This window comes from Trachypithecus francoisi, unplaced genomic scaffold (genome assembly GCF_009764315.1).
Source record: "Trachypithecus francoisi isolate TF-2019V2 unplaced genomic scaffold, Tfra_2.0 Lachesis_group5, whole genome shotgun sequence".
Classification (NCBI taxonomy): Eukaryota; Metazoa; Chordata; class Mammalia; order Primates; family Cercopithecidae; genus Trachypithecus; species Trachypithecus francoisi.
In genome coordinates, this window is record NW_022681470.1 from 8252702 (window position 1) to 8278113 (window position 25412).

At 40.3% G+C, this 25412-nt stretch overlaps 1 protein-coding gene across 2 annotated transcripts in view; it reads right to left on the reverse strand.

Moving 5' to 3' along the window:
- The window catches only part of FMN2 (formin 2), a 403023-nt gene that overhangs the window by 262710 nt on the left and 114901 nt on the right, over positions 1-25412 (reverse strand). For both annotated transcript variants that reach the window (XM_033196220.1, XM_033196221.1), the window contains 2 exons: positions 22584-24319; positions 20446-20590 (listed from right to left, as the gene is read on the reverse strand). In XM_033196220.1, the coding sequence (XP_033052111.1) occupies positions 20446-20590; positions 22584-24319 (1881 nt within the window). The remainder of the gene's footprint in view (positions 1-20445; positions 20591-22583; positions 24320-25412) is intronic.

Sequence of the window (25412 nt, forward strand, 5' to 3'; positions counted from 1 at the left end):
TCCCAGAGCCCAGACTCCTCAAGAGAAAAAATCACAGTCCATATATCTTTAGTCTCTTCATCGAAAGCAAAGAAAGAAGTTATAAATTTCTCCTTCTGAGATTAATGAACTCTTGCCTATAAAACTATATTGTGCTTTAAGTTAAAAATAGCTTTAATTTTTGACCATTTATTTTTGGGGAAAAAAGTTTATATGAAGGTTTTTTGAGCTTGAAAAATGTATTATTTATCCAGAAAATTATAGTCTGATTATCATGATCATTCTATGGGTAACAAGTGCTACCAGAAAAATTATTTACCTTCTCATAAAAAATATTTACTAGCAAATACATGCATAAATAGGCTAAGACTTGAAATTCTTATTGAAATTCAAATGGCCGCACCTTTTTTCATTCCCACCAGCAGTGTATGAGGATTGCAGTTTCTCCGCGTCCTCATCATGCTAGGCTTTCTCTTTGATTATAGCCATTCTTGCACATGTGAAGTGGTGTCGCATTGTGGTTTTGATTTTCAATTCTTTAATGCTAAGAGTGTTGAGTAGTATCCTTTCATGTGCTTATTCGAAAGCAGTATACATTTTTGGAGAAAGCCCTACTCAAACCTTTTGTCCTTTTTTTTTTTTTTTTTTTTTTTTTTGAGGCAGAGTTTCACTCTTGTTGCCCAGGTTGGAGTGCAATGGTGCAGTCTCGGTTCACCACCACCTCTGCCTCCTGGGTTCAAGTGATTCTCCTGCTTCAGCCTCCCAAGTGGCTGGGATTACAGGCATGTGCCACCACACCTAGAAAATTTTGTATTTTTAGTAGAGACGGGAGTTCTCCATGTTGGTCAGGCTGGTCCCGAACTCCCAGCCTCAGGTGATCTGCCCCCCTCGGCCTCCCAAAGTGCTGGGATTACAGGCGTTAGCCACTGCTCTCAGCCTTGCCCATTTTTAAATTAGATTTTTAAAAAATGATTGTTGTTATTGAGTTGTAGGAGTTACTTAGATATTCAGGATGTTTACCACTTATCAGATTTGTGACTTGCAAACATTGCCTCCCATTTTGTGGGTTGGTTGTCTTTTTAAGTTTTTTGATGGTATTGTTTGTAGATTCAAAATTGTTAACTTTGATGTAGTCCAATCTATTTTTTCTTTTGTCATAGGTGCTTTTAGAGTCACAGATCTAAGAAACCATTGCCTAATCTCATTCTTTTGCATGTGGATATACAGTTGTCCCAGCACCATTTGTTGAAAAGACTGTTCTTTCACCCTTGAAATGTCTTAGTACCATTGTCAAAAATCAATAGACCATAAGTGTAATTCTTACACATAAGTGTAAGAATTTCTGGATTCTCAAATATATTCCATTGACCAATATGTGTATTTGTATGCCAGTACTACACTGTCTTATTTACTACAGTTTTGTAATAACTTTTGAAATCAGGAGGTTCCAACTTTGTTCTTTTGCTAGATTGTTTAGGCTATTCTGAGATTCTTGATTTTTCACATGAATTTTTAAATTAGCTTGTCTATTTTGCTAAAAAAAAAACGAGGTTGGGGGAATGGTTGGGATGTTGCTAGACCCTGTGTTGAATCTGTAGGACAACTTGGCAAGTATTGTCATCTTAACAATATCAAGTCTTCCCATCCATAACTTTGGCACGTTCCATTTACTTAGATCCTCCTTAAGTTGTTTCAACAATGCTTTCCAGATCCAGTGTAGAAATCCTGTACTTTCAACAATGCTTTCCAGATCCAGGGTAGAAATCCTGTACCTTCAACAATGCTTTCCAGATCCAGTGTAGAAATCCTGTACTTTCAACAATGCTTTCCAGATCCAGTGTAGAAATCCTGTACCTTCAACAATGCTTTCCAGATCCAGTGTAAAAATCCTGTACTTTCAACAATGCTTTCCAGATCCAGTGTAGAAATCCTGTACTTTCAACAATGCTTTCCAGATCCAGTGTAAAAATCCTGTACCTTCAACAATGCTTTCCAGATCCAGTGTAGAAATCCTGTACCTTCAACAATGCTTTCCAGATCCAGTGTAGAAATCCTGTACTTTCAACAATGCTTTCCAGATCCAGTGTAGAAATCCTGTACTTTCAACAATGCTTTCCAGATCCAGTGTAGAAATCCTGTACTTTCAACAATGCTTTCCAGATCCAGTGTAGAAATCCTGTACCTTCAACAATGCTTTCCAGATCCAGTGTAGAAATCCTGTACTTTCAACAATGCTTTCCAGATCCAGTGTAGAAATCCTGTACCTTCAACAATGCTTTCCAGATCCAGTGTAAAAATCCTGTACCTTCAACAATGCTTTCCAGATCCAGTGTAAAAATCCTGTACCTTCAACAATGCTTTCCAGATCCAGTGTAGAAATCCTGTACCTTCAACAATGCTTTCCAGATCCAGTGTAAAAATCCTGTACCTTCAACACTGCTTTCCAGATCCAGTGTAGAAATCCTGTACCTTCAACAATGCTTTCCAGATCCAGTGTAGAAATCCTGTACCTTCAACAATGCTTTCCAGATCCAGTGTAAAAATCCTGTACCTTCAACACTGCTTTCCAGATCCAGTGTAAAAATCCTGTACTTTCAACAATGCTTTCCAGATCCAGTATAGAAATCCTGTACCTTCAACAATGCTTTCCAGATCCAGTGTAAAAATCCTGTACTTTCAACACTGCTTTCCAGATCCAGTGTAAAAATCCTGTACTTTCAACAATGCTTTCCAGATCCAGTGTAGAAATCCTGTACCTTCAACAATGCTTTCCAGATCCAGTGTAAAAATCCTGTACCTTCAACAATGCTTTCCAGATCCAGTGTAGAAATCCTGTACTTTCAACAATGCTTTCCAGATCCAGTGTAAAAACCCTGTACCTTCAACAATGCTTTCCAGATCCAGTGTAGAAATCCTGTACCTTCAACAATGCTTTCCAGATCCAGTGTAGAATCCTGTACTTTCAACAATGCTTTCCAGATCCAGTGTAGAAATCCTGTACTTTCAACAATGCTTTCCAGATCCAGTGTAGAAATCCTGTACCTTCAACAATGCTTTCCAGATCCAGTGTAGAAATCCTGTACTTTCAACAATGCTTTCCAGATCCAGTGTAGAAATCCTGTACCTTCAACAATGCTTTCCAGATCCAGTGTAAAAATCCTGTACCTTCAACAATGCTTTCCAGATCAGTGTAAAAATCCTGTACCTTCAACAATGCTTTCCAGATCCAGTGTAAAAACCTGTACCTTCAACAATGCTTTCCAGATCCAGTGTAAAAATCCTGTACCTTCAACACTGCTTTCCAGATCCAGTGTAGAAATCCTGTACCTTCAACAATGCTTTCCAGATCCAGTGTAGAAATCCTGTACCTTCAACAATGCTTTCCAGATCCAGTGTAAAAATCCTGTACCTTCAACACTGCTTTCCAGATCCAGTGTAAAAATCCTGTACTTTCAACAATGCTTTCCAGATCCAGTGTAGAATCCTGTACCTTCAACAATGCTTTCCAGATCCAGTGTAAAAATCCTGTACTTTCAACACTGCTTTCCAGATCCAGTGTAAAAATCCTGTACTTTCAACAATGCTTTCCAGATCCAGTGTAGAAATCCTGTACCTTCAACAATGCTTTCCAGATCCAGTGTAAAAATCCTGTACCTTCAACAATGCTTTCCAGATCCAGTGTAGAAATCCTGTACTTTCAACAATGCTTTCAGATCCAGTGTAAAAACCCTGTACCTTCAACATGCTTTCCAGATCCAGTGTAGAATCCTGTACCTTCAACAATGCTTTCCAGATCCAGTGTAGAAATCCTGTACTTTCAACAATGCTTTCCAGATCCAGTGTAAAAATCCTGTACTTTCAACAATGCTTTCCAGATCCAGTGTAAAAATCCTGTACTTTCAACAATGCTTTCCAGATCCAGTGTAGAAATCCTGTACCTTCAACAATGCTTTCCAGATCCAGTGTAGAAATCCTGTACTTTCAACAATGCTTTCCAGATCCAGTGTAGAAATCCTGTACTTTCAACAATGCTTTCAGATCCAGTGTAAAAATCCTGTACTTTCAACAATGCTTTCCAGATCCAGTGTAAAAATCCTGTACTTTCAACAATGCTTTCCAGATCCAGTGTAAAAATCCTGTACTTTCAACAATGCTTTCCAGATCCAGTGTAAAAATCCTGTACTTTCAACAATGCTTTCCAGATCCAGTGTAAAAATCCTGTACTTTCAACAATGCTTTCCAGATCCAGTGTAAAAATCCTGTACTTTCAACATGCTTTCCAGATCCAGTGTAAAAATCCTGTACTTTCAACACTGCTTTCCAGATCCAGTGTAAAAATCCTGTACTTTCAACAATGCTTTCCAGATCCAGTGTAGAAATCCTGTACTTTCAACACTGCTTTCCAGATCCAGTGTAAAAATCCTGTACTTTCAACAATGCTTTCCAGATCCAGTATAGAAATCCTGTACTTCTTTTTTTAAATCCATACTTCAGTATCTTCTTTTTAATAATACCGTAAAGGGAGTTGTTTTCCTAAATGCATTTTCACAATGATAATTACTAATATCTAGAAATACAATTAGATTCCTTGTTACATCTAACAGTTTCTTCTAGTGAATTCCTTAGGATTTCTTACATACAAGATCATGTTTCATCTGCAAAATGTTTTGCTGCTTCCATTCCAATCGGGATACCATTTATTTCTTTCCCTTACCTAATTGCCTTGACCAGAACTTCCAGAACATTGTTAAACAGAAGTGACAAGAATGAATGTCCTTGTCTTCTTCCTGAAAAACATCCAGTCTTCAATGTGAGCCCTGGGTTTTTCACAGATGCGCTCTATCAGACTGAGGAAGTTCCCTTCTAGTCCTGTTTTTTGTTTGTGTGTGTGTGTGTGTGTGTGTGTGTGTATCACTAAAGGGTATAGGATTTAGCAACTGTGGATTCTGTAGCTATTGAGATGTTCATCGACTTTTGTCTTTTTTCTTTTGTAGAGACAAGGTCTCATTCTACCATCCAGGCAGTACAGTGGCACGATCATAGTTCACTGCAGCCACAAACTACCATTTAAGAGAACTATGTAATTATACTATGCTTTGTGCAGATAAAATATGTTTACCAGTCCTCCTTGTTTTTGTATATGTGATCTCAAATTACCATATCATTTACACTCAACTTGAACTTTACTATTTCTTGAAAACCAGGTCTTTTAGCAACAGATTCTCTCAGTTTTTGTTTATCTGGAAATGTCTGTCTTTCGTCTTCATTTTAGAAAAACTCTCACTGGATGTAAGAGGACTGGTTGACCTTTTCGCTTTCAGCACTTTGAATATCATCCCACTGCCTTCCGGTCTTCACTAATTCTGATAAGTCTTCTGTTAGTATTATTGGGTTCCCTTGTATGAGATGTGTTGTTTTTCTTTCACTATAGTCACACTTTTTAATCGTTAGCTTTCAACAATTTGACTATGATATAGGCGATGTGGATCTCTTTATATTTATCTACAAGGAATTCATTGTATTTCTTGGATGTGTGTATTAATGTTTTTCATAAAGTTGAGAAGTTTTCAGTCATATACATTCAAGTATTTTTCTGTCACTGTTCTCTCTCCTCTCCTTTGGATATAGTTCACATACATTGGTCCCTTAGTGGTGTCCCCCCATTTTTCTGAGGCTATGTGAGTTTTTTTCATTCTTTTCTGTGTATGTTTTTCAGATTGTGTAATCTCTATTGATCTATGTTCAAGTCTGCTGATTATTTCCTTCTGTCACCACAAATCAATTGTTAAATCATCTAGTAATTTTTTTCCTATTTTGGTTATTGTACTTTTAACTCTAGAATTATGTTATAATATCTATCTGTTTATTGATATTCCCTACTTGATGAAACAGTGTCCCCATACCTTCTTTGATTTCTTATAAATAGTTGCCTGGAGTTCTTTGAAGATATTTTAAATGGGTGCTTTGAGTTCTTTGTTAAGTCTAACGTCTGGGCCCTTTTGATCAATGTTTCTGTTGCCTGTTTGTTTTCCTGTGTACAGACCACTCTTTCCTGTTCTTTGTATGACTTGAATTTGTTGTTGTTGAAAACTAGACATTTCAGTTTTTATATTTTATCAACTGTAGATATTGATTTTCCCTTCTCTGCCCTAGAGCTTCTTGTGTTTCTGGTTTGCCTATTTATTTGCTTGGTTACTTCACTAGACTCATTAAGTGAAGTCTATTTCTGGCTCAGTGCACAGCCTGACATTCCTGCACACATTTTCCCTTCAAGTTTTTAATCTTTCAGCCTGGCTACCTATGGATCACCCCTGAATCAGTGAAAGGTTATTCTTAAGGTCCCTGGGCCCTCAGGGTTTTACCCTTAACCACTGGGGCTGAGGGGTGCCTTGAAGTGTGCTATCACAGTTCAGGGAATTTACCAATTTTTTTCCACCATGTTCATCCAGAAACTAGTCACTGGACTTTTCCCTCTCCAATTGCTCCTCTGAGGGTACAGCCTTGGGTAGGTACACAGCTTTCATACTGCCAGAGATGACTGCAATATTATTTTTAAGTCTGCTTTCTTAGGAATTGCCCCTGTGTCAGAACAGCTTATCGTTTGCTCAGTGTTTTAAGAGAGGTGTTGAAATTGACCCAATAGTCCCACAGACAGATCTTTTGGATGAACATAGAAATTGATCATTTGGTCTTAATGCTTGAAACTTACATTTGTTTTATCTGAGTTCCTTCATCCAAAAAGCACCTTCAGTCCCCTAAAAAAGTATCAAAGAACTAAAACTCACCAGCTCACCACACCAGACCCCTCATTCACCATGATTGCTTCCTTGCTGCTTGCTTGTTCTTGTTTTCTTACACATTGCTACATTTCTCCCCCACTATACAAACCCCTAATTTTAGTCAGCCAGGGAGATGGATTTGAGACTGAGCTCCCATCTCCTTGGCTGCAGCAACCGATTAAAGCCTTCCTCCTTGGCAATACATGTCGTCTCAGTCATTGGCTTTCTGTGCGGTGAGCAGCACCAACTAGACTGAACCCCTGGTGTTTCAATAACAGTATGTTTAAGACTCATGCCAAGACTTAGACTCCCACACAATAATAGTGGGAGACTTTAACAACCCACTGTCTACATTTGACAGATCAATGAGACAGAAAATTAACAAGGATATTCAGGACTTGAAATCAGCTCTGGACCAAGTGAATCTAACAGACATCTACAGAACTCTCCACCCCAAATCAACAGAATATACATTCTTCTCAGCACCACATCGCACTTATTCTAAAACTGAACACATAACTGGAAGTAAAACACTCCTCAGCAAATGCAAAAGAACAGAAATCATAAACAGTCTCTCAGACCACAGTACAATCAAACTAGAATTCAGGATTAAGAAACTCACTCAAAGCTACAAAACTATATAGAAACTGAACAACCTACTCCTTAATGACTACTGGGTAAATAACGAAATTAAGGCAGAAATAAATAAGTTCTTTGAAGCCAATGAGAACAAAGACACAATGTACCAGAATCTCTGGGACACAGCTAAAGCAGTATTAAGAGGGAAATTTATACACTAAATGCCTACAGGAGAAAGCAAGAAAGATCTAAAATCGACACCCTAACATCGAAATTAAAAGAACTAGAGAAGCAAGAGCCAACAAATTGAAAAGCTAGCAGAAGATAAGAAATAACTAAGATCAGAGCAGAACTGAAGGAGACAGAGACACAGAAAACCTTTCAAAAAAATCAACAAATCCAGGAGCTGGTTTTTTTAAACGATCAACAAAATAGACCACTAGCCAGACTAACAAAGAAGAAAAGAGATAAGAATCAAATAGATACAATAAGAAATGATAAAGGGGATATCACCATTGATCCCACAGAAATACAAACTACCATCAGAGAATACTATAAACACCTCTACCCAAATAAACTAGAAAATCTAGAAGAAATGGATAAATTGCTGGACACATACACCCTCTCAAGTCTAAACAAGGAAGAAGTTGAATCCCTGAATAAACCAATAACAAGTTCTGAAAATGAGGCAGTAATTAATAGCCTACCAACCAAAAAAAAGCCCAGGACCAGACAGATTCACAGCCGAATTTTACCAGAGGCACAAAGAGCAGCTGGTACCATTCCTTCTGAAACTGTTCTAAACAGTAGAAAAAGAGGGACTCTGCCCTAACTCATTTTGTGAGGCCAGCATCATCCTGATACCAAAACCTGGCAGAGACAAAACAGAAAAAGAAAATTTCAGGCCAATATCCCTGATGAACATCGATGAGAAAATCCTCAATAAAATACTAGCAAACTGAATCCAGCAGCACATCAAAAAGCTTATCCACCACGATCAAGTTGGCTTCATCCCTGGTATGCAAGGCTGGTTCAACATACATAAATCAAAGACGTAACCCATCACATAAACAGAACCATTGCAAAAAACCAGATGATTATCTCAATAGACGCAGAAAAGGCCTTCAATAAAATTCAACACCGCTTCATGCTAAAAATTCTCAATAAACTAGGTATTGATGGAATGTATCTCAAAATAATAAAAGCTATTTATGACAAACCCACAGCCAATATCATACTGAATGGGCAAAAGATGGAAGCATTTCCTTTGAAAACTGGCACAAGACAAGGATGCCCTCTCTCACCACTCCTATTCAACGCAGTATTAGAAGTGCTGGCCAGGGCAATCAGGCAAAAGAAAGAAAGAAAGCGTATTCAAATAGGAAGAGAGGAAGTCAAATTGTCCCTGTTTGCAGATGACATGATTGTATATTTAGAAAACCCTAGCATCTCAGCCCCAAATCTCCTTAAGCTGATAAGCAACTTCAGCAAAGTCTCAGGATACAAAATCAGTGTGTAAAAATCACAAGCATTCTTATACACCAATAACAGACAAACAGAGAGCCAAATCATGAATGAACTCCCATTCACAATTGCTACCAAGAGAATAAAATACCTAGGAATCCAACTTACAAGGGATGTGAAGGACCTCTTCAAGGAGAACTACAAACCACTGCTCAAGGAAACAAGAGAGGACACAAAAAAATGGAAAAACATTCCATGCTCATGGATAGGAAGAATCAATATTGTGAAAATGGCTATACTGCCCAAAGTAATTTATAGATTCAATGATGCTCCCATCAAGCTATCATTGACTTTCTTCACAGAATTAGAAAAAACTACTTTAAATTTCATATGGAACCAAAAAAAGAGCCCATATAGCCAAGTCAATCCTAAGCAAAAAACAAAACTGGGAGTATCACGCTACCTGACTTCAAACTATACTACAAGGCTACAGTAACTAGAACAGTTTTGGTAATGGTACCAAAACAGATATATAGACCAATGGAATAGAGCAGAGGCCTCAGAAATAACACTACACATCTACAACCATCTGATCTTTGACAAACCTGACAAAAACAAGCAATGGGGAAAGGATTCCCTATTTCATAAATGGTGTTGGGAAAACTGGCAGCCATACGCAGAAAACTGAAACTCAATCCCCTCCTTACACCTTATATGAAAATTAACTCAAGATGGATTAAAGACTTAAACGTAAGACCTAAACTCTGCTGAGGTGGGCAGATCACTTGGGGCGAGGAGTTTGAGACCAGCCTGGCCATCATGGTGAAACCCTATCTCTATTAAAAATACAAAAAATAAAATAAAATTAGCTGGGTGTGTTGGTGGACGCCTGTAAGCCCAGCTACTTGGGAGGTTGAGGTAGGAGAATTGCTTGAACCTGGGAGGCGGAGGTTGCAGTGAGCTGAGATTGTGCCACTGCACTCTAACCTGGGTGACAGAGCAAGACTTCGTCTCAAAAAAAAAAGTAAAAAAAATAAAACCCTACAAGAAAACCTAGGCAATATCATTCAGGGCACAGGCATGGGCAAAGACTTCATGATTAAAACACCAAAAGCAATGGCAACAAAAGCCAAAATTGACAAATGGGATCTGATTAAAGTAAAGAGCGTCTTCACAGCACAAGAAACTATCATCAGAATGAACAGGAACCTACAGAATAGGAGAAAAGTTTTGCAATCTATCCATCTGACAAAAGGGTTAACATCCAGAATCCACCAGAATCGACAAAGAACTTAAACAAATTTACAAGAAAAAAAAATCCCATCAAAAAGTGGGCAAAGGATACGAACAGACAGTCCTCAAAAGAAGACATTTATGTGGCCAATAAACATATGAGAAAAAGCTCATCATCACTGGTCATTAGAGAAATGCAAATCAAAACCACAGTGAGATACCATCTCATGTCAGTTAGAGGGGCGATCATTAAAAAGTCAGGAAATAACAGATGCTGGAGAGGATGTGGAGAAATAGGAACGCTTTTACACTGTTGGTGGGAGTGTAAATTAGTTCAACCATTGTGGAAGACAGTGTGGTGATTCTTCAAGGATCTAAAACTAGAAATACCATTTGACCCAGCGATCCCATTACTGGGTATATACCCAAAGGATTATAAATCATTCTCCTATAAAGACACATGTATACATATGTTTATTGCAGCACTGTTCACAACAGCAAAGACTTGGAACCAACCCAAATGCCCATCAATGATAGACTGGATAAAGAAAATGTGGCACCTATACACCATGGAATACTACGCAGCCATAAAAAAGGATGAGTTCGTGTCCTTTGCAGAGACATGGATGAAGCTGGAAACCATCATTCTCAGCAAACTAACACAAAAACAGAAAACCAAATACTGCATATTCTCACTAATAAGTAGGAGTTGAACAATGAGAACACATGGACACAGGGAGCGGAACATCACACACTGGGGCCTGTCAGGGGCTGGGGGACTGGGGGACGAATAGCATTAGGAGAAATACATAATGTAGATGACGGGTTGATGGGTGCAGCAAACCACCACGGCATGTGTATACCTATGTAACAAACCTGCACGTTCTCCACATGTATCCCAGAACTTAAAGTATAATAAAAGAAAATAAATAAATAAAATGGGATTAATAACACACACACACACACACACACACACACACACACACAGAGACTCATGCCAGTGAAGCTTCCGCTTGGTTTTGATGGGTCTGTATGAGGTTAGCCAATGCTTTCCTGGGGGCACCACATCTTGCTCTGATTGCTCTTGGCTGGGTGCAGCCTGGCAGGTGTGTATTCACCCTCCCTACCTCCACAGATGATGGTGATCCTTAAAGGGACCTTCTCAAAGATCTCCTGTGGTTCTCCATACTTGCCTGTTAAAAAGCTTCTCCAACGGAGACTGAAGAAATTAGAAATGCCAGCATCCTGCCTCTACTAGACCAAAATCATAGCCGTACAGGAGTTACAGAGAAAGAGAGAGAACTACGGTCCTCTTGGCCACACATGTCCAGACTAGAGCAGAGTGGGGGGTGGCTGGTAATGGAGTAGGTTGTGGCGAACTCTCAGAGTACTCTTGCTGTTCTGAGTTTTAGTAGATTTTCTTGAATGACTGTTTCTCCATTTCCTGTGCACCCTTAGGACAATTTTCAGAGACTTCAAATAAATAATTTTTTGTTATAATTTTCACCAGTTAAGTTGTTGTTTTACTGGGGAGAGGATCCACCACGTTCCTCACTATCTCGAGAAGACTCTCCTTCAGACAACTTGCTAAAGTAACACTTCAGATAGTTTCAAGTCCCAAATTAATTTTAAAGATTCATAAATTAACAATGAACAAAAAATAAAGGTGAAATATTAGATATCTTCCATTTAGTTGTCTGGGCATGGTGGCTCACACTTCTAATCCCAGCATTTTGGGAAGCTGAGGCAGGAGGAGTGCCTGAGCCCAGGAGTACAAGAGCAGCCTGGGCAACATGGCGAATCCCCATTCCTGCAAAATGAAGATTAAAAAGTTAGCCAGGCTCGGCCGCCCACACCTAGAGTCCCAGCTGCTTGGGAGGCTGAGGTGAGAGGATAGCTCAAGCCAGGGAAGTCGAGGCTGTAGTGAGCCATGATCATACCACAGTACTCCAGCCTGGGAGGCAGAGTGAGACCCCATCTCAAAAAAATAAAATAAAATAAAAATAAATAAATAAACCTTCATTTTGAAAATGGTTATGGTTTTTTAAAAAAAGTTTATTTTCCATTTATAAAAAGTTTTAAATTAAATAAACTAATGACACAAATAAGAACTTTATATATTTTTTTCTAAGTCTTAAACGTATGCCCTCAAATAACAGGAACTCTTTTTCAGTTTAGGTCACACTAAGTTTGGTTGTGAATAATCTGACTAGCGTCATCACCGGCATCCCTTCTGGTAGACAAAAGGTAGGGCCTATCATAATTGTGACTATGTAGGTCAAACGAGGAATAAACTCCTCCTTTGCCCTGAGATTATCCCAAATCCTGTTGCTGTCCATGGTAAAGAAGCGTACAGCCTGCTATTTCATACTTTGACACCAAAATAAGCTTCAGGTCCAATTAATCTAAATTCAGTCCTCACACTTATTTCTAGTATGACAAACTTGAGGCCGGGTAGGAGGATGAGAAGGAAACACATTCAGCGAATAGAAATGAATATAAATGATCTAAATTCATATTCCTAAAACTCCCAGACAGGGGAGCACACAGGGGAGGCCTGCTACAGTGATGACTGATTTATTCTCGCTTTAATTAAGCTGCAAGGAAACCTTTGCTCATGGTGCTATTCTCAAAAATCACCCCTTAATCCTCTCTACATATCTAAACCAAATAAATTCTTCAAGGTTCATTTCAAGTCACATCTCCTCCACACAGCCTTTATCCCAAGTCCAGCCTATATACTCTGTTCAACTTCTGACCACCCACCGTTTGCACTATCTTTAGTATATAGCATGGAACCTGAAGGATAATTCAAGTATAGTCACTTAAATTACTCAAAGCTGTCTCTCTTGGGTTGTTCCACAATAAATTAGCCCTCCAGAGAACCTCTGTGCCCTTTCTGGTATTTTAGCTCATTTCCTCTGCTGTAGTCCCTGCTGAAATGGATCAACTGTGCTGCTATCAGATCAAAAAAGGGTGCAACAGTGAAAGTGCTCATGTTTGGTTTTTCCAGTGAAACTAAAGAGGGCTCTCTGCAATAGTGGCTCCACTCTAAATTGGCTGTGCTGAGAAAACACTCTCCTATCATCTGCTCCAGATAGAATTAACTAAAAAAAAATTTTTTTTTTAGAGATGCGATGGGGTCTCACTATGTTGCCAAGGCTGGAGGGCAGTGGCTATCATAGGCACAATCGTAGCACACAACAGCACACAACAGCCCACCTTGTAGGTGGGTCTACAGGTGCATGCCACTGCATCTGGCATTCCAAACAGCATCTGTACTCTCTTCTATACTCTTTCTTCAATTCCTATGAATGATAAACAGAACATTATAGCCATTAAAAATTCATACCACTTTCCTTGTACATTTAGTCCAACAGAATCTTCTTCTTTTTTTTTTTTTTTTGGAGACAGAGTCTCGCTCTCTCACCAAGCTGGAGTGCAGTGGCGTGATCTCAGCTCACTGCAATCTCCACCTCCCGAGTTCAATCAATTCTCCTGCGTCCGCCTCCTGAGTAGCTGGGACTATAGGCACACGCCACCACGCCCAGCTAATTTTTGTACTTTTAGTAGGGATGGGGTTTCACCATGTTGGCCAGGATGGTCTCGATCTCTTGACCTCGTGATCTGCCCACCTCAGCCTCCCAAAGTGCTGGGATTGTAGGCGTGAGCCACTGTACCCGGCCCAGAATCTTAATATCATGGTATATAAATATAAAATCCAAAAGAATTAACAGTCTACACTATGATTAAATTGTATGCAATTCCAAAGCACAATTACCCAAATATAATTTCCCTAATATATAATATATCAAGGTGAAAGATAATTAGCTTAGTTACATTTCCTTTATATTATGCTGGTATATTTGTGTTATTTTTTATTTTTAGCCTTTTACTTAGAAGTATAAAAATAATTTTATTGGCCAAAAGAAAATTTAAGAGGCTGAGGCAGGAGATCGGCATGAACCTGGGAGGCGGAGCTTGCAGTGAGCCGAGATAGTGCCACTGCACTCCAGCCTGGGCGACTGAGTGAGACTCCGTCTCAAAAAAAAAAAAAAAGAAAATTTAAAAACAGAGGTTAGTATTATTGCATTCCTTGAACTGATTTGGTATGCTCTACAAATATAGGAATAGCATCTTCAAAAAAATAATAAATCTTTCAACATCTTAAACAAATCCAGATTCCACAAAACCTATGTTCGTCTAATTATAGTTTTGTATTTTGATGTGGTTTTCTATGTAAATACATTTTTAAGGCTTGCAATAGGAATGTACTCTATTAAAAGCAGATGTTAAAAGTTACAAAGTACCAAATGTTTATTGTGTATCCTCAAAACAAATCTAAATTGTCTTATTATAAGATATTTAGTGTTTCAGACATGATTTTATGTCTTTGGTCAAAAGACAAATACAACTGTTCAAATCAACCAAAACACACCCTTGCCAGCTACAACTGGAACAATTAACACCAATACAAAACACTAGGCTTCTATAACACAGATTTTCATTCAGTCTGTCACTCTGCAGCACTGAAATATCCACTAATGACAAGAAAACAGTTTTCAATCTAAAAATGAATGTCTGCGATAAATAAAACTGCAGCAAAGATCACAGATAAAATATGTAATCTGTTTTTCCTTTTCATAGCAGCCAATAACACAGTGGCAGGCGATATGTGAAGTGTGCCACACCTATTCTCCCAAATTCCTCAACACAGTGAGAAGAAGCTTTTATTGGCAATTACTGCTTCCCGTAAGAACACTTATAGGTATTATGTTATATACTCCCATAAAAGAGCAGCTGAATGATGAATACTTCTTTTCCCATCGCTATTACACATTTTTACAACTTTTTTTTTTTTGAGACGGAGTCTCGCTCTGTTACCCAGGCTGGAGTGTAGTGGTGCGATCTCAGCTCACTGCAAGCTCTGCCTCCTGGGTTCAAGCAATTCTCCTGCCTCAGCCTCCCGAGTAGCTGGGATTACAGGCACTCATCACCACCACTCCTGGCTAATTTTTTGTATTTTTAGTAGAGACGGGGTTTTACCATGTTGGTCAGGCTGGTCTCGAACTCCTGATCTTGAACATTTTTAAGCTACTCAGGAGGCTGAGACGGGAGAATGGTGTGAACCCGGGAGGCGGAGCTTGCAGTGAGCTGAGATCGCGCCACAGCACTCCAACCTGGGTGAGAGCAAGACTCCGTCTCAAAAAAAAAAAAAAAGAAAAAAAAATCTTTTTTAGGGGTTAGGTCATCAAGCACAATGGAAAGACTGAACATGATATCAAATATCGAATTCCTTAAAGTTAGTATCTGTAATAAATGTGAATTCTAACAAATCCTTTCATTACCTGCCCTTATAATAAGTAGCAGATTTAACAATGTATTTTTTTCTGATCAGATTTCCAGAGGCTAAAGTCCAACAAATATTTAACTGTCATACTTTTTCTCCCATTCTCTGGGCAAAGAATTTTAATCTGATAGATTAAATAGAAGAAACCCACAGAGATTCACTGTGTTGCATTAAATGGTTAGACAAATGTCAGTTACGTACTTTTTAAAAAATAACAGATTCTTCTTTTTCACTCTTGCTGACTTCTATGTGCAAATTTACATTCTGGGTATCATGTTCCTTTACAGATCCTTTAAACATGATTAGACATTATTTACCTATGGCATATTTTACAAAGATGATTCTTTTTGTACCATGGGGTAAATGAAAGGTAGCATCATTTCACATTTAGCAACGTTTAACCACAGTGGGTGTCTGCCTCGAACCACTATTTGTACGCCACACAAGCAAGTGGCTCTTATTTTTACTGCTTACAGAAGCTTATGTACTTAAATCTCATACCACTCAAAATTTTATTTAACTGGGCAAATGTCATGTTGGTGAAATCACAGTTTATATACTTATCAAAATCTGCTAAAATATTGGCCAGGCATGGTGACTCATGCCTGTAATCCCAGCACTTTGGGAGTCCAAGGTGGGTGGATCACCTGAGGTCAGGAGTTTGAGACCAGCCTGACCAACGTGGCAAAATCCCGTCTCTATGAGACTAGCCTGACCAACATGGCAAAATCCCGTCTCTACTAAAAATACAAAAATTAGCCAGTCACAGGGGCCCGGACCTGTAATCCCAGCTACTTGGAAGGCTGAGGCAGAAGAATCACTTGAACCCGGAAGGGGGAGGTTGCAGTGAGCCGAGATCACACCATTGCACTCCAGCCTGGGCAACAGGGTAAGACTCCATTTAAGAAAAAAGAAAAAAGAAATCTGCTAAAACATGGTAAAGGTTTTAAAAGTGTCTCACATATAATTTGATTTATAACCACAGTCATTTAAATACCGAACATATATGAAAAACCAATACACATTCAAATTCTTTTTTTAAAGTATTTAATTCATTTTTTTAAAGTATATATTCTGGTCTCCATATAAAATACTGCACTTACACTCATATAAAATATTCCACATCCATAATTATCACTTAATTAGGAAGAGGAGAGGCTCTGCAGCCAGATGGCTGAAGTTTGAACCTGAGCTCAGCCCCTTACTAGCTTGGAAACATTACTGAATTCCTCTACATCTCTGTACCTGAGGTTTCTGTACTATGAACCATACTATGAACTGAGACTAATGGTGCCCGTCTCATAGGAGTAGGAGCATTATATGAGTTGGTATAAGTACAGTGCTAAGAACAGTAACTGGTACATGGTAAATAATGGACACGATTTGGTTTCCATGGTTATTATTGTTGTAATAATTACTACTATTACTACTACTACTACTACCGTGTTTACCAAAATATATTTCCTTATGACATTATTTGATAGAAGATTAACCAAAAACTATGCAACCCTTATTATCAAAATCACTCCAAAGTAAATTCTCTCACTTTCCTGCTAATGAGCTCAGATTAAAAAATTTTTTTTTTCCCTGAGACAGGGTCTTAATCTGTCACCCTGGCTGGAGTGCAGTGGTACTATCACAACTCACTGCAGACTCAACCTCCCTGGGCTCAGATGATCTTCCCATCTTAGCTTTCCAAGTACCTGGGATGACAGGCATGCACCACTGCACCCAGATAATTTTTACATTTTTTATAGATTCAGAATTTCACCATGTTCCCCAGGCTGGTCTCGAACTCCTGGGCTCAAGCAGTCTACCTGCCTTGGCCTCCCAAAGCGCTAGCTAGTGTGAGCCACCACGCCCAGCAGGTTAAACTGTTTAATCCTTATTTGATCACCAAAGATCCTGAGGTGACTTAGGGTCATTACAAACATTAATAATCACTGAACTATCCTGGAAATTGGACTAAATATTTACTGGCTCTAGAACCTTCCTTAAAAATGGGCAAGTGCGAATGTGTGTGAATGCTTAAGCACGAACATCATATGAGATCACTTTTTCTATTTTCCTCTTTATTCCTTAAGAGATGAGGCTCTACATCAGACAGTTCTAATGTCAAAGTGTCACACTCATTTGGGTTTGAAAAACTGTGTCAGACTATAGTCTGATAAACTTCTATGTACCTTCTCAGCTAATCTTTTGTGTGTTACTTCAAAGTGAAGAAGGATAAATGAAATCATCATAGAACAAACTTAAATCCATGCTCCATAAGAAAAGTATAAAATGCTTTGTCTTAAGTTCTTTGGAGAGAAAAGCAGTTGGAAATATAAGATATTCTTCATTTCTATCAGTCTGAGCATCCAGAGAAAATAACCCTCTTTTTCCTTATGCCAAACGGCAATGTGCCCAGCTGAAGAATCTTCTATTATCACACTGAAAACGTCTCTGCCACGACAGTAAAAACAGCACAGGCACCTCGTTAAACACCAGTGCATTCAACCACAGTCTTACTTTCAAGGCGAAGACAGATCATAGAAAGATTATTTGGCTATTTTTAAATATTTAAATAAAAACAGAACTTCCAGCTTCCATTGTATATAAGAAGAATTGCTTGAAATACCTCCATAAACATATGCCATGGCATTAAAGGCTATTAATTTTACTGGAAATGAATCATAAGGTACCAAAATGTCTGCACATACAATCAGTGTACATTTCCCATAAAAAGGGGAACAATTTGCATGCATCCTGAAAATACACTTTCCTTAAACAAAATTTTAAATGTCTCAAGTAAATGGAGTGGACAGATTTTTCTTCCAAATACAATGAAGTTAAATAAAACTATGTTTCTTCAGCAATCCATCACTTTGTAGTGATTTTTCTCTAACATACATTTAAAAAAATCTTTTATCCCTCCAAAAACAGATCTGAAATGCAGAGCTCAGCACCAAGACCCAGGTCAAGGAGTTGCTGAATAGGTTTATCTGGAGTCATGATGGAGACTGTCCCATAAACTCTGTTTGAAGCTGAAGGTCAACAGTAGCGTCACTATCAATAAACACAAATGAGGACATTGGCAAAGTCTCTTACCGACAATTTATGAAATGTCTTAATGACAGAACGAGGAGATTATCTTAAGATGATGATGCTCAACACAGATGCACTGTTTATATGCAAAGAGACCCCTTCATGCCAACTAGTTTAATTTGATGTTTGATGATTTAGATGTAAATCATATTTCAGTAAGCTAAAACTTAATACTAAGTCAAACAGAGCATGAAATCCTACAGTCTTGAGCATCCTGGGAGACTTCTTCCTTATTTGTATTCCCTTAGCAAAAAAAAAAAAAAAAAAAAAAAAAAAAAAGCGGTGCTGGGAGTAGGGAGAGCATGGCTCAGTTTTCTGAGTATTTAGTCCCTGGACAAGAGATGCTCCATGCCACATCTACACATTAGTCAAGTGACAGTTCTGGCTGTCCAACTCTCCTCAATGTAAGCCCCGCCCATACTCCTCACCCAGACAGATTTTACATCTCTGACACAACCCAAAAGAAGAGATACGATGACTCAGCCTCAGTGTACTATATGCAAATATACCGTGGAAAGGATTTTTTAAATATTTATCTCTGCCAGAGAAAATACAATTTTCCATTACTCCTCTTAACATTGTCACCCTGGACTTACTGCTTATTATGAAATGAGTAACTTTCTGGTTTTGAATCACTGCTGGACATAGCTACTGATATTTATAAAGTCTTCATCCCTTAGTCAGCTGATTAATTTAATAAATATTTACTGAGTGCCTATGATGTGCCAGATGCCATCTCGTCCACTATGTTATCGACCTGAGGTCACCAGCAACCAGCAATAATACAACAAAAGCATTTCTAAAAGAATTCAACTGCATAATGCTTGGGTTTAAATTATTCTGAGATTAATAAAATGCCTGGGGTGAGCCTGCTCACCCAGCCAACTATGGGTTACAAGCGTCTAGCTGTCCCATTGAAATTCATCTTCTCCTGGCTGGATTTGGCGATGTCTGTCTAGTGAACATTGTCTGCTCTGAAATAAGTATCAATGGAAACAACTCCAGGCCATGTGCCTAGCTACTACTTCCAGGTCAGAGGCAAAAATTCAAGGAATCAGCCCATGAGCTGGAACTCCTATGGCACTACTAGGCAAGGAGAACACTGGGGATATTAGCCTCATTTTTCCCTCTTTGCTTCCCAAGACTGAGCTGCTTGCCATTCCTTTGCTCCCAAGACCTCTTTCCTGCCACCCTGCAAAAGTTAAGAAATGTAGCCATCCTCCATTTCAGGGTAAAGACGGGCACCATTAGCAATTCTATCTGGAGTTCATTATGATGAGGTTTTACTCTACTTTCCAAATGACGCCCCTGAGAAATTTATAACAATATCCCTTTATGACAAGCCCAATGGATATATCTGCTGAAAAATTTTGCTTGGAAATGTTTTTCTTGAAATGCAGCAATCTTTCTTTTTATGACTCAAAAATGTCACAGGTTAGATCAAAGGATCTAACATAAAATAGAGAGGTTAGAAATGGATACAAGATTTCTCTTCCACATTTCAAGTACAGTATAACTGTTTAACTGGATTCTAATGGCATCCACTTCAGATATAATGCAACAAAATACCAAACACATTATCAGTTACTAAGGATTGGATTTCTTGCTTGTTTTCCTTTGCCCACTTTTTCCTTTCTTTCCATCCATAGGAGCACTCAGATGGATATAAATCAAGTGAAAATTTATTTCTAGGCAACTAATTCTGGAAAGAAACAGTGGCTGAGACTTTGGAAACATGTGTTATGATGTTACGAATAAAAGTCGGGACATTATCACTGGATGGAGATAATTATGTGTTGTTCTACTTGAGCTAGTCTTACTTAACCACATGTTCTAAAGTTCTAACCCTTGCTATCTGCCTAAGATCCATGGAGGTTTACACAGCCCAAAAACTATTTCAAAGTTTTCTCTAATGACAGTTCACACTTATGCCAGAAACACTGTCCAATTTCATAAGGCACAAAAAATACTCACTTGTTTAGCCTTCGTCTTTGAGATGGTATCAGAGATAGGTTTTTTTCTCTCCTTTACAGCAGTTTTAGAAAATAATTCCTCAAATTCATGACAATCTATGGATGGCTCTTCAATTTTTTCCCAAATAAGTGAAGTACTGGAGTCTCTAAAATTAAGCAAAAGAACAACAAAACAGCCATCAAACCAAACTACATCACAGTAAGCATAAACAGAAAGCAAGAAAGGGAGGGAGGAAGGCCAGCAGGAAGGAGGGAGGGAAAAAGACGAGAGATAAGAAGGAAAGAATATTCTTTTTCTGTAAGACCACCATTTGTTTGATCCACTTATTGGGAAAGTTAAAATACCATCCATGAATGAAATCTTTTCCCAGAAATAATTTCCAGGAACCCTCAGTTATCAGGTCACCGTATAAAAATGTAAAAAGGAAACCTATCTCAGTATGGACTAGGGAGGCAAGAAATGTTTGATATCTCAAAATCCCAACTTCACTTATCACCTCTGCAGATTATTCATGGGTTAAAAAACACACATTTACAGGATGGCATCCTCTCCCTCCTACTGCCTCCCATCACCCCATTGTTATTTGTCTTCTCAGTGACCGCAGATTCACGTCATACCACCTAAAAAGGGTAAACACATTTTTAAAAAAGCAAAGCAACAACAAAGCACAAGAACTTCCCCTGTCATATCTGGAGAAAATGACTTTGGGGCACAGTTTCAAATGAATCACCCACATACGTAAGTGGAGTGGTAACAACACAGAAGACGAACTGAAAAATTAGAAGTCATCACAATATACAGTTTCTTGCCCCTGATACGGTTTAGAGGGTAGAAAAATTCATATAAGAAATGAAAACGAACCTGGCAAATACCATTTCTAAATGCATGCCACACGCACAAAGGAAATTCAAGGAATCTTGAAACATTAGAACAAGGAAAGCCAGTGAGGTTTAAAGTGTACGTTTTTCCCTGCCACCTACACATTCCACAGCCAAGTATCACAGCATTGTCTCAATGGCTAGGGAACACGGTTTACAGATGATGCATGAATGTATAAAATGCCACCAGAATATCTGGTGGAAAGTATTCTTTTATGATGATCATTCCCAGCTACGATTGTATGACTTTGTGCTGTGTTGCCAATGATTGACAGAAGTGCCATGAAATTTTCAAAACTCAATTATTTCACACTTGGGGTGTGGATACGTATATTTTTGTGTAGCATGTTTCTGAAGAAAGCCTACAAGATGGGACTGTAAAGCAGGGCTGTGTTTTTTTTTTTTTTTTTTTTTTTTTTGAGACGGAGTCTCGCTCTGTCGCCCAGGCTGGAGTGCAGTGGCCGGATCTCGGCTCACTGCAAGCTCCGCCTCCCGGGTTCATGCCATTCTCCTGCCTCAGCCTCCCGAGTAGCTGGGACTACAGGCGCCCGCCGCCACGCCCGGCTAAATTTTTGCATTTTTAGTAGAGACGGGGTTTCACTGTGTTAGCCAGGATGGTCTCGATCTCCTGACCTCGTGATCTGCCCGCCTCGGCCTCCCAAAGTGCTGGGATTGCAGGCGTGAGCCACCGCGCCAGGCCCCGGGGCTGTGCATTTTAAAGTGTGCACTAAACCATGCTCCAGAGTCAGTTTACTTAAGAATTTGATTTACATTTTTAAGCTGTGTGTCAGAAATGGAAACTTGAAGTAGTGAAAGCAAGGAGTAGATTCTTACATGGAAAATAATTTGGCTAGATTTTTCTGCTTACCTGCCCTCATTCATTTTCCAGAGGGCATAAAAGCATAGTTTCACTGGAATTCAGGCATGAGTCACAGTCTTACAATTAGATAACATAGCATGTATGCTAAGAAAAATATATTCCTCAATCTTTAAGAGATGTATCAATAACTATATAGATGGGTATACCTACATCTCATACATTGATACATATATGTATTTGTTTTACACCTTTGGTACTTCTGGAGAAAAGCCTAAAGCTTTAAATAGCAAGCTGCTGCACTATATATTGATGTAAAAATCTAGACAAGTTTTAGAGCTGTGCTTAAAAATACATTCAATGGTAATTTTCCCGAGTTTGACAGTAAACACTTCCCTAACACTGACACACACTGTGCAAAGATGAGCTCACTTTCATGTTACCTTTTACTATGTAGTTGAATCCTGGTCCAGTAAAGAGGCTTCATTGGTCGACAAGGCTCTATGGGCTGCTTCCTACTCCCTTTGTCCTGATGCATCCCTAATCCAAACAAGCCACTTGGCAATGGAGGAGGAAGAAATCCACACACCTGTGGGGTGGGTAAAGTGCTACTCCCAACTTGTGGGAGGAGTGGAGGGCCTGATGCAGGAAGCAGAGGGGGCGGTGGGATTCCTGTCCCAGGTGGAGGGGGTGGGGGAGCTGGAGCAGGTGGAATCCCCATACCTGGCAAGGGAGGAGGTGGGGGAATCCCAGTACCAGGTAGAGGGGGCGGAGGAGGTATTCCCATTCCGGGTAGAGGGGGCGGAGGAGGTATGCCCGCTCCGGGTAGAGGGGGCGGAGGGGGTATGCTGACTCCGGGTAGAGGGGGCGGAGGAGGTATGCCCGCTCCGGGTAGAAGGGGCGGAGGGGGTATGCTGACTCCGGGTAGAGGGGGCGGAGGGGGTATGCCCGCTCCGGGTAGAGGGGGCGGAGGGGGTATGCTGACTCCAGGTAGAGGGGGCGGAGGGGGTATGCCTGCTCCGGGTAGAGGGGGCGGAGGGGGTATGCCCGCTCCGGGTAGAGGGGGCGGAGGGGGTATGCCCGCTACGGGAAGTGGGGGCGGAGGAGGTATGCCCGCTCCGGGAAGTGGGGGCGGAGGGGGTATGCCCGCTCCGGGAAGTGGGGGTGGAGGGGGTATTCTGTCTCCAGGAAGAGGGGGCGGAGGGGGTATGCTGACTCCGGGTAGAGGGGGCGGAGGAGGTATGCCCGCTCCGGGTAGAGGGGGCGGAGGAGGTATGCCCGCTCCAGGAAGAGGGGGCGGAGGAGGTATGCCCGCTCCAGGAAGAGGGGGCGGAGGAGGTATGCCCGCTCCGGGTAGAGGGGGCGGAGGAGGTATGCCCGCTCCGGGTAGAGGGGGCGGAGGGGGTATGCCCACTCCAGGAAGAGGAGGGGGAGGCGGTGGCAGCATTTCTGTACCCGGCAGAGGAGGAGGTGGGGGAATGGCTGTACTGGGCAGAGTAGGCACTGTCATGCCAGGGAGAGGGGGAGGTGGGGGAGGCACCATGGCCAGGCCAGGCATGGAGCTGGAGGACTCTGTGCAAGGCAGAGGTGGTGGAGATGGGATGTTACAGCTGTTTTTAAAGGCGGAGGAAACAGAGTGTTCGTGGCTGGTTTCAAACTCGGTAGAAAGAGAAGAATGGGGCGGCTGTGACCCAGGCTGTCCTTGACCAGCAGACCACAGAAGGGATGGAGGTGGTGGAGGCTGTGAGATGCTCTGTGTGGGCTGATGGCTGTCGAGCTGGACTGATATTCGCCTTGGAGACACAATCAAAGAAATCTCTGAACAGAACTTTGTCTGAGGTCCACTTTCAGCCCCAGGCGGACATGGAGGATGCCCCAGCGCACCCACAGGAGGCAGTGTCAGCACCCCGCCCTCTTCTGTCGGGGAAGTCTGTATGGATTTCGCCTCTAAAATCCTTTGATGCCGTATTTCCTTTTCTTCTAACCTGAGAGCTTCGAGACAGACATCGCCTGAGGCTGTCACTCCATTCCCAAGCCCTTGACGACCACTGGCCACCTCTGTGTCCAGGGCAGGATACTGCCTCTCTAGTTCAGCTATTTTGGTTCTCAGATCCTCAATAGTCTGTTCCAGCTGCTGAATTACATTGGCCTGTCCCTCAGACTTCATGTCAACACCTTCCTGAAGGGTAACAAGGACAGACATAGTTAAATAGGAAATAAGGAAAAATTCAAATATCAAAAAATTAAGCAAAATTATATCTGTTTGTTGTCATACTTCCAGAAAGACCCCTTGACAGAAGGATGGTATTAATACTTCTATGTGTGCCCTGGCTTGCACCCTGAGATTTCAAAGTGGTTAACACACGTGACTTACCACAGAATCCTAAGTCCGTATCTGTCTCATTTTCAAATGATGTCACTGAGGACAAATGGACCACTGAGAATAGGGAAGAAAGTTCTGAGTGATAAACCAGTTTATTTCTAAGACAGCCTTCTTTCCAGCCTAGGACATTTGTTTCTAGGCTGTCCCCTAAAAACATTTCAAAGGTAATTCTGAATTTTAAAGGCAGCCACTGCTTTTTAAAAGCGATCACTGAATGAGTATTCAATAAGAATATATAAAATATTTTTGATATCCATATGCCTTACGAGCATGTGCCATACCATTTATATCATGTTTACTAGGACTTTAATATTTTATCTACGGTATTTCAGGAAGTGATAACTGACAGTTCTCCACAATTTATAAAGATGGCTGATGGCCAGACATGGTGGCTCATGCCTGTAATTCCAGCACTTCGTGAGGCTGAGGTGGGAGGATCACTTGAGATCAGGAGTTCGAGACCAGCCTGAGCAACATAGCAAGACTGCATATCTACTAAAAATTAAAAAAAAAAAAAAGTAGCTGAGCACAGTGTCACATGTCTGTAGTCACAGTTACTTGGGAGGCTGAGACGGAAGGACAACTTGAGCCCTGGAGTTCGAGGTTGCAGCAATCTATGCTCACATGCCACTGCACTGCACTCCTGCCTGGGAAACAGAGTGAGACACTGTATCAAAAAAAAAAAAAAAAAAAGGTGGCTGATCTCAACCGGCCAACATATGGGGCACTCTGACATCTAAGTGGTGTCTTCCTTTCCTAAAACTTACAATCAACCAGGAACCCTTCAAGAAAAAAAAAATGTTTTCAGTAGAAAGAAGGGCATTGCCTTCTTAAGAGTACATTTAAATGAATAACAGATGAAAAGAGAGGAAGAAGGAATTGATAAAGA